This window comes from Aristolochia californica, unplaced genomic scaffold (assembly GCF_029961685.1).
Source record: "Aristolochia californica isolate CCGP_79_NKW_82.1479 unplaced genomic scaffold, dmAriCali1.0.hap1 SCAF_7, whole genome shotgun sequence".
Taxonomy (NCBI): Eukaryota; Viridiplantae; Streptophyta; class Magnoliopsida; order Piperales; family Aristolochiaceae; genus Aristolochia; species Aristolochia californica.
The window spans coordinates 37,122,472-37,133,120 of record NW_027182268.1 but is presented as its reverse complement, the minus strand read 5'-3'; the positions used below and the strand labels follow the sequence as shown (position 1 = coordinate 37,133,120).

Here is a 10,649-nt window from a genome sequence, read left to right as displayed (position 1 = left end):
TACTTGACGGAGGATCAGCTTAGAGTTCTCATTACGCGATTATTCAGCTTTTGTTTAATCGCCCTTGCTCTCACTCTACGGCGAAAAATGCTAGGATATCTGGTTCGAATTACTGAAAGTGTGATTGTTTCAGTCTCCAGAACAAAAAAATAAAAAAGGACGGTGACCACTTCAGGCGAGTGCCTTCCTGTGAACGTGATTGAAACAAGTTAAGCAGCACTCATTAACCGAACGAGAAAAATTGCAGTTAACGCCCGTGTGTTCTCAAAAACCTCTTACAGTCCTTTTTAAGGTATATTGGCACCGAGAGCCCAGATCACACACCTTGGCAAACCAACAGCCTTGATCAATACCCCTAACGGACGTTTTACCACAAAGAAATGCCTCTGGAATGACTTTGTACCAGACTTTAATATTAGTCAAGTTGAACAGCTCCACCGCTCCGGAGCTGCTCTTCAAGCACATTGGCATCACTTGCAGCGTACTGGTATGCGGGGGCCCATTACCCTTGACACAAACTCTCAGACCAAATTGAAAAGCAACAGCTTAAAATGCCACAGGGCTTATTACGACAATCCCATTTTCATTGACGTCTAGTAACTAAAATTACTCGCTTTAGAGCATAGAACAACTTTCTGTTCTTCTCCAAAGCAATATCAGATAACAAAATGCAAGTGGAAGCATTCCTTTCCCATCCAAAAGAGGCATAATATGACAACGTACATATTTAACCAAAAAATTGATTACTCACCAGTAACCCAGCGACCACTTTCACTGACTTTCACCATAATCCAGTTGCAGGCTGGTGACAAAAGATCGACGGATCATATCTTTCTCCTCAAGTAATCCGCCTACTACTTGATAATATTTCAGCGCTCCCCTGCAAGTGGTCAAGGGATGTGCTATCGGAAATTCCGGAATACAACAAATAGGAGGTCGTTACAAGTAGTAGAATAGCCAAAAAATGGTCTCCACTTGTGCAACGACAAAAATATATGATATGATAGTCAAATTCCCAGGTTGAAACACTGCCACTTGTTTTAGGGAATAATAACACCATCCTCCTCCAGTGGAATCATGCCCTCTTCATCTTCATCCGTTCTATAATGAGATTCAGGCCTCACTGCAGATGGCAAACTGACACCATCACCAAACCCTTCCACATGACAAGGTGGGAGGGAAGGAGATTTACCCCATTGCCTTGGTAACCGTATGCTTTCCCGTGGAGAGCCCCCCACGCGTGGAGGCTCATTTCCTCTCACATCCTCACTATCAATTGGGGAACGAACTTCCTTCACGGAACCAGGAGATCGTCCATTTACTTGAGGACCACCACTGAACCTGTCTAAGCTGCGGCTTCTGCTTCGGCTATGGCCACAATTCCTGCTCTTGCTACTTGGGCTGTTGTTTCCTGCTCCCCATCCACTACTTTTAGGCCTTGGACTAAAGCTTCGGCTCCTACTGCGAACACGGGCCACCTTATCACCTGTTTGTCGTTCACTAATATCATATCTACCACGTGCATCATCATAATGACCTCCCCGGTCATACCTGACAATATTTTTCAAAAGTCTCAAAGTTAAAATTTTCCAAAGGCACTAGCAAAGGGACCATTTGTAACACAAACTACACGAATCCACATTAAAAAAACTGTAAGCTAGTGAGTACCTGTCACGATCATCCCAATGATTGCGCCCTCGTCCACCTAGGCCCCTATCTGACCAGCCTCCAGCAGAGGAAGGTGCTCCCCGACCACCTCTTCCTCCAAAACTAGACTCATTGCGACCACCTCCATAAGTTCGGCCACCATCACGACCCCCACCACCACCGGCACCAGAGCCCCAGGGACGGCGTAGCCTGCCACCACCACGTCCACCCATATCACGCAACTCTGGAGGAACTCGCTGTCCTGCTCCTTCTAAAACCTTGATCAGATCTGAAGCATATTTTGCATCCTGTTCACAGAAGAAAGTATGGGCCACGCCAGTAGCACCTGCTCTCCCTGTCCTTCCAATTCTGTGGACATAATCTTCAATTCCAGTTGGGAAATCATAGTTGAAAACAATCCTGTAAGATAACATGCAAAGATATTAAAAAAACTCCCATTGTTATGCACCATGGTTCTCATAAAAAAATAAGCCCCACAATACAGCCATTTTCTATGCAACATTTTCAAATCACAGGCACATAATCAGAGAATATGAATAACTAAAAGTGGAATCTATAAAAACACTAGCAATATCAAAACAGGACCATAGTGGGTCCTCCACAACTATATGTGCATGTTTCTGACGCACTAGGTAGACATTGAATACGAACCCCCCAACCCCAAAAAGAAGAAAGACAATCATGCCTTGGCCACACACATGAAGTCCAGAAGAAAATGAGTGGAGAGTCAACTTTGTATATTAAGGATTGATCATGACCTTATTGAATGGCAATCATGCCATAAAAAGAAGAAAGACAATCATGCCTTAGTGGCTCTCATAAAGTCCAGAAAAAAATGAGTAGAGAGTCAACTTTGTATTGTAAAGATTGATCACGACCTTATTGATTGTTTGACATATTAGAATATTGGTTCAAATTTAAATCTTATGTGATACAATTGGCTAGGCTCACTCAAGTCCTCTCAGAAATCTAATGTGGATGCAATGCATGTGCGATACAGATGTAAGTTCCCTACATACACAAAATCCATATAGTAAACATTTCACAAACCTAAGTTTCTTGTGCACAAAGTTATCCATCAACAAGTTCTCTCCTCTAGAACTCTCACTGAAATTCTAGTTCTTTCTTCAACAATTGGGCTAACAAATAGAGACAGTGACAGAGACAGAGAATAAACCTGAAATACTTTTTGAGTACTTTTCCCTGATATTCAGTAGATTACAAAAAGACAACATTTTAAAAAATGACATCTGACACCTACTATTCCATCTCTTTCAATCTTGATTTATAGACCACAATATAGTCAATGTACCAAGGAAAAGAAGACAACCCCCCTGAAATGTGGCCCAATTCAAGAAGCCTAACGCAAAGATGCAAATTAAGGGCAGAAAACCCAGCTGCTGTGATTGGTTGATTGGTGCCCCAAGTCAGCTGATGGTTTAACTGCTGAATCCAAACAATGAAAAAATAATGTTTCTAACACTTTTCAAATTTGGAGCTACTGAATAGTGTCACCCAACACATCTACCCTGGACAGGTTTTAAAACATCAATTGCAACGACTTGAAGATAGTATAAACCAGGGATTTTCCTATTTAACCTTACCTCTGACTAGCTACTATGCAATTCCTCAACCTGTATAAACAAAACACTTCTAACAAGGTGAATTCCAGATCTTTTGCCAAAAATGCCAATTCCTTTCCATATGAATCTCTCAATTTTTCTTTTCTGAAAAGGATGACTCCCTCATTTTCTAGTCTACAGTTACTACTGTTGGCTGTTAACTAACATTAATTTCTAATTCACCTTTTCTAGTCTTCCCCAGCATCCACCTAAACATTCATTTCACCACTACTACAATCTTCTACAGAAGGTATAAAACAGAGTAAGCTCAACCCAGGAACATCTTAACAGCAATCAAGAAAAAAGCCAACGTTGAACCTTATTTCAATACAAAACTAATTTCGTCCCACTACACGCTCTTAGAAGAGCTTCAATGGCTTCTGGACTTAGAGAAGAAGAAACTAAAAAAGAAAACGAACAGGGAATAGGTATTACTCTGGATGCCCATTGCTACTGAAGAATACCTCTATTTATAGGTGATTTGCAGCACTGAATCGAGGAATACAGCTGGGAGACAGCTGCGGAAATGAGAGATAGAAAGCTTCCTATCTCATCCGGCACTGATGGAGGCCTCTGACCATTGAGACGGTCAGTACAGAGTTCGCCTCTATTTCCCGCTGCTTCCATTGATTCCCTTTCACACTTGAGTCTTTTAATTTCCATTCATTTCTGCTGCTTCCATTAATGCCCCCTTGGACCCCGGTTTGGGCTGGCGCCCCGAACCCCGCTTTCATTTTACAGTTTCTTCACAAATACCATTGCGGTCACAATTTGACCTCATCGGCGTCTAAGCCGGAACCACTAACTAATTTACTCACTATCGACATTGGCGCTCCTCATAATTAGGGGCCAGTGAATACATTAGTTTAGCAGTAACTCGTGAGAGGTGGGCATTGACATACTAACAGAAGGTACTTCAACCCTGCTCATCACTTGGCTCCGTAATTATTGGCCTAAAGACCATCTCGAGAAGTTTCCCTTCACCTGTTATGGCATGTCAAGAAAAATGCTGAACTCCAGCAGTTACCATGTAGCACATCCTCCTCAATCTCCACATCGGATTATTCAGATAAAATAATAAAATGATCTTCATTGCTACAAATTGGCACTTTTGTATTAATATCATATTTAAAAAATATATATACATATCAGATCTCTACTGTACTGCTAATATATTCAAATTAAAACCAGACCATCTTTTGGAAGCATTGTTTTCTGAGGCCTTTGTTTAGCATTATTTTTATGGTTAAAATCTATACCATCTGGTAAGCACTTCTGTAACACCTACCGGGTGAATCTCTAAGTACACCACCATATGCTCTGCAGCTATGAAGCCCCATAGTAGGTTCCAGTTCTTTGAGAAGGTCAATAACTAAGAATTTTGTTTAAAAAAAAAAACAACTGCTAACGAGCAAAAATTTTCAAATGACTGTTAACAAGAAGATGCCAACTCTTTAATTTTATTTTGATTTAAGAATAGAATGATCATCTGATTTCCAATCTAGAGATCTCAATAGAAAATAACAACGTAACTTGAGGTTTATAATATGCAAGACCAAAGTTTAGCTTTATTGGGCACAAAAGAGACCAAGTTATCATTTAATTCGGACACAGACAATTTTTAACAGCAACAATTAAAAAAAAAAGACAAATCCTACGAGAAAGAGACATGAGGGAATAGTATAAGTACCGGATGTCCTTGATATCAAGCCCTCTAGCAGCCACATCGGTAGCAACAAGAACTGGAGATCTCCCTGTACGAAACTGGCTCAAAACATAATCACGTTCCCCTTGAGATTTGTCTCCATGAATAGCTGCTGCACCAAATGTCCTCGTGAGAGTGCGTGAAAGTTGTTCACACATCCTCTTGGTTGAACAGAAAATGATGACCTTAGAACCAGGTTCTAGAGATCGCAAGATCTGTTCCAATCGCCGTTGCTTCTCCATGGGTGTTATGATTTCAATGTACTGTAAAGTAGACAAGACAGCATCAATCTTAACAAATCTTTTCATTGACATAATTTAAACCCTGACAGACATAATAAACAACAAACACTTGCATAACCCTTCGACTCACCTGAGTTATAGACTTGTTCGCAACAAGCTCATCAATTTTGCCAATGTTCACTTGCACAGGATTAATCAGTAAATCTGCAGCAATCTTGCAGACCTCTTTTGGCCATGTAGCAGTATACATTAGAGTCTGGCGACGAGTAGGTATCTCCTTTACAATTTTCCTTATCTGAGGCTCAAAACCCATGTCCAGCATGCGATCTGCCTCATCCAGCACCAAGTATGAAACTTGCCTAAGGCTAATTCTCCTCATCTCCAGAATATCATTAAGTCGTCCAGGTGTTGCAACAACAACATCTGTTCCACGGTCAATATCTCTTAGTTGAGGACCTTTTGGTGCACCTCCATACAAACACTTGAAAAATGTAAAAGAAGTAGTCAGAACCAGTTTACCATGTCCTAAAACAGGGAACTTCTTTATAGCAAGAAAGGGTAATTTGGCTGCACATCCATTTATCAAGCATTCAAAACTAAGGTCCAAACAAAAGAAAACAACATCCAATTCAAGCACTACTAGATGTTCAAAGACAAGCGTTGAAAGCTTCATCCCTGAAACAGCTATAAATATCAATAGATCAGTGCCTACATGGAGGGTTACTACGATCAGGTCTATATTGAAATCTCACCAAAAGTCTAAACAATAACCCCCACCCAAGAAAGGGGTAAAAAACAATGATATTAGTGAAACATTATTTATTGGTCAACTACTTATGAAATGTATTAAAAGAATAAAATAGATCACTTTCAAGTTCTAAAATTTTGAACTGTTGTAAAACAAGTTCATTACTTGAATGACAAAGTACATCTACAAAATTTTAGCCTTCTCAGCAGAGTCTTGTTCAATTTCTTTGCTTTTATGGTCTATCACTCGGCAAGAATCACATTTTCTACGGAGATATGAAACCCTCCAGTTTATTTGATTTTAAGAAGTAAAAGGAAAAATTCAAAATAGTTAAAGAGTACACAGAGTTATGATAACTAAGAAATCAGCCAAAAAAAAAGTAAATTATACAAGATAGAAACTCATAGAGAAAACCAACCGTGCATGAAATTCTTGAGGATCTACTGAACTTCACAGCTTCATCTTGGATCTGCGTGGCCAATTCCCTTGTAGGTGACAGGACCAAGACAGTAGGACCCATTTGACTGTTGTTTCGCAACCGCTTGAGATGAATAAATGCAGGAATAAGATAACCTAAAGTTTTACCAGAACCTGTCTTTGCAATAGCAACAATGTCACGGTTCCGTAAGGCAATTGGCCATGTCTGGGCCTGGATTGGGGTGGGTGCAGAGAACCCAGCATGGTGTACCTGGTAATGTATCAAAATCGCGTGACTCCCATGAGAACGACCGGCATCAAAAACTATCTTTCGATTACTCTCTTTTGGATTTTAAAAAGGAGGATGAGCTACAATGCTAGCAGAAGTGAATCCCGCTCACATGTAGAAAGCTGCTCGCAGATGCAAGCTGGAGCAGGAGAGAAAGGGGCCTTCTTCCGTTCGGACCGAATGGCAGACTGAACCATATCATTGGAGAGGCAGCCCTGGCCACGAACTGGTGATTTGGAAAGCCCTTCCTCCTCAAATAGGGTCCACCGAATAGGCACTCCAACTACATCGAAGCCCCCAAAGAGGGCACAACAGCAGGGCACAGTGTACGACATAAGCTCCTCCCAGGAGCGAATATCGCACCTGCGACAAAAAAAGTACAGATGGAAACAAATGGACATGAGTTGAATATTCAATGTGGGAACCCTTAGTAATCACAAAACTTGCATACAGAATTGCTGGAAAGTCTCAGATGGAGCGAAACTCACTCAGGCTTTAGACCACATAGCGCATAAAGAAGCATACACAAATCTGTGAAGCAAATCATACCTCCTTAAGAATCTCAGATGGAAATCCTGTTGACTCAAATGTCATGAATGGGGCTGGTACATCATCTCCCTGAGATGCCAATATACACCCATTTTGATTAAAAATCAACAGAAACAATCAATTTCATTTAAAAAAATCTACCACCCATAAAGCACAAATGCACAAACAACTCATGTAATATAGAAACACAACTTTATTGAATCTAGAAATGCACTAACCAAATAAGTAATATCTATAATAGTATAAAACAGATTACTGTTGGACAGACTATTTTGAAAAGCCATGCTTAAAAAAACTTCATACACTTACCTTAGTTACTTGGTAACAGTCTACTATTACGTATACTTATACAGAACCTAGAGTAATCTAATGATGCTTTAAATAAATAACTAATACCTCAGTAATTGGGTTGTTACCCCCACCAAGTTAACTCAACTGGACAAGAACTCAACCAAGGTCTAGATACTCACAAGTATAGTGTAATTTACATGCTTTCACCACAATGAAATTGATCATAAACAACAGCATATTAATATCTACACTAGCATCAAGGAAGCAAGCCTTGACACAAAAATATCTGGTACATTGGATGGAAATTTTGAAGGAGACACAAACACAGCATGCAATTTAAACACCAAATAGTACAAGATCTAATCCGGTGCTACAAGTTATGAAAGACATACAGAGATAGTTATTTCATGTTGAAGACAATATGACTCTACAGATGAAGCACTGCCAACATCTGCCGGCCCACGCTGTCTAGCAGTTGATTTAGAGATCTGTCCACTGGAACCAGAGTTGTAGGCATTAGAACCTCCACTGATTGAACCATTTGGGAAATCCTGTAAATGAGAATTGATCCTTGAACCCTGATACATTACATAAATGAAAAGGGATAGTTAGAAATTACAGTACTTAAAAATCTCAGACGGTGTGGACAGAATCAAGTAAAATCAAATCTCCAAAACATTAATTCCATAGTTCAGAAAGGAGAACAAATGTTCAAAATTACATCTCCCTACATCAATTCTACACTTTTCAAACAAACAGTAATAGTTATATTATTAAAAACTGAGTTAAATTTTTTTTTTCTGAAATAGTGCTGAGTTATATTAAAAGGAGCAAAATTACAAGGAAGGTGATCCGTCCCAAACAATGAGAGATTGCTGGGAAGTTCCAAATATAGCTAGCTTATCAGCCACAGAATTGGCTGACCTAGGAATGCGATTCCAAGTTAAAAAAAAAAATTATTTGATACAAAGAACCCAGACACGAGGCTTAACTACAAGTGCACTTCACAATAAGGATTTTCCATGCAAGTTTATAGGGAACAAGAAGTAAGATATCAACTTCCTCCATTAAAGCAATCTTATAGTAAAAGTAGCATAAGAAAAAAACAACGAGACAGAGATTAAAACCTGATGGCTCCGAGAGGCAGGAGCTGCCACAGGCTTGGCTCCACCATTACTAACACCATTGTATCGATTATCCTCATCATTACGCTTCTGCTGAGCTTGAGCTGGAGAACCTGATGACTGCTGAATATGAATGGATGAGCTTATGGATGCAGTCTTGGGAACAGCAGGACCAGTAAATGAGCTTGATCCAGGTCTTTCATATTGGGTAACATTAGTCTCTGGGTTCCAAAAGTAAAGGTATCCTGTGTTCCCATCTACCAGACCTTTCCAAGGATTGGGGAGTGTCGGGTCATGTGGTGCATATCGTGGACCACTGGAACTAGCAGATGCAGTAGCAGCCATGCCCACTCAATGAACAACAAGATCACGGAGAAGTAGACGGAGGCGTAGGGATGTGTGAGGAGTTGTCCAGTTATAAAGAAGAGACACAACAAATCAATTAGATGACAACTACTACTAGAAGAGTAGTGTCAATTCTTCTGGACAGCAAGTTGGAACAGCACTGGAGGTGGTAATTTCGACAGTCCAAACACAACTTTATATAAAATAAGAATTTACAGTCCTCAATACACAGATGATTCTTGATAATTGCTCAAGGTGCAGCACTTGAGACAATCACGAGTATGGGTAAGGAACACTGCATCCAGCATCACAGCAAAATTTCAGTACAGGAGACAAGCATAACACAGAGAAAAACAAAAACTATACAAAAGAGACAGAACAAGGAAATTTAATTGAAAAATTATTGACACAAACAATAATGATTGAAAACAGTACTTCAAATAACAACACTAAATGCAAAAACTCTTCTGCCGAAGAAGGGGAGGAGCTTGCATAGAAATCTACCAGGAAAGTCTCCAATGGACAAACCTCGCATCTCATCACATGAGTTCAGAAACTATGTGATACATTTTTCTGTAGCTGACTATGAGAGATTAGAGTGAAAGGTATAACAGAACTAGAGAAACAAGTTTCAACAGGGAGCTAAGCTTTGCAAAATCTTTGACTAATATAATGTTTTCCAAAAATACGCGAGCATCTATGTTCAGTTAAATAAGCTACTGAAACCACACTCAAAAACGGTCCAGATCAAAATTGCCACTAGTATTACAAAAAATTATTTTAGAAGCTTCACCAGCATAAATGATAGAACAAGAACACGAAATGCCGAATAAAATTTCATCAAGTGAAGCACCTAAATTCAGAGACAAATTTACCTTCCCAACAGCTCCGTGATAAAAAGGCTCCAAGAGAACGGGATAGGTAAACAGTGTTCAAACGAGATAAAATGACAAAAAACGAGTAACAATCGCGTACGAACGCCTCCAGGCCTTCACATCGCCATTAAACAACAAATCCCAATATTAGACACCGACCGAAAACCCTACTTGTACCGGTTATGCAGAAACCTTAAAATCTTCTAATGAAGATAGCCTATGTTTTTGTTTGAGGTGGTTGCGTACGATCAATTTCCTCAATATCTGAAGACGTCTACGCGGATGAATCTAAAAAATCATGCTTCCCAGATCCCTGAGATCTAAAACCCAGATCCCTGAGATCTAAAAAGCACAAGATATCCACAACATATAATGATTCAAGAGGCAAGAAAAAAATCTAGGGTTTCTAGCATGCCGAACGCTCTCGATCCATGAGTAACGAACTCTGCAACACAAAAGCCAAAAGAGGAGATAGATCACCTTTTTTGTCGGAGAACCCGTCGGACTCGGAGGTAACAAAGAAAAGGTGCAGAAAATCCTTTCGGCTTCTCGTTTTCCGCCACCAAGATAGGAGCGTATACGGAAGACGAGAAGCGACGTCTTGAGGTCGTGACGTTTTATAGGTAACAGATCAAGTCAATTTACGGCACTACCATTTTCGGAGCCGCCCAGTTTGTCTGTGATCGCAGACTTCGCAGAGAACGCTCATATAGAACCGGGTCTGCCTGCACAACCAGGTCGGACCACCTCCGTACTTTTCATTATCAATGATCT

The 10,649-nt window shown here is 40.1% G+C and overlaps 1 protein-coding gene across 2 annotated transcripts; it reads right to left on the bottom strand.

Annotated features, from left to right (window-relative positions):
• Nucleotides 1–550: 550 nt before the first annotated feature.
• LOC137936043 (ATP-dependent RNA helicase-like protein DB10) lies at nucleotides 551–10,443 on the bottom strand. Of its 2 annotated transcripts, none has more exons than XM_068780555.1 (9): nucleotides 10,356–10,443; nucleotides 8,659–9,295; nucleotides 7,924–8,109; nucleotides 7,241–7,309; nucleotides 6,404–6,673; nucleotides 5,368–5,718; nucleotides 4,981–5,258; nucleotides 1,669–2,067; nucleotides 551–1,551 (listed from the first exon to the last, which is right to left on the bottom strand). In XM_068780555.1, the coding sequence occupies exons 2-9, from the start codon at nucleotides 8,998–9,000 to the stop codon at nucleotides 1,041–1,043; spliced, it is 2,406 nt and encodes an 801-aa protein (XP_068636656.1). In that variant the 5' UTR covers nucleotides 9,001–9,295; nucleotides 10,356–10,443; the 3' UTR covers nucleotides 551–1,040. The 2 variants fall into 2 exon arrangements, with proteins under 2 accessions (XP_068636656.1, XP_068636657.1); XM_068780556.1 differs by lacking the exon at nucleotides 10,356–10,443 and adding an exon at nucleotides 9,876–10,180.
• Nucleotides 10,444–10,649: the final 206 nt, after the last annotated feature.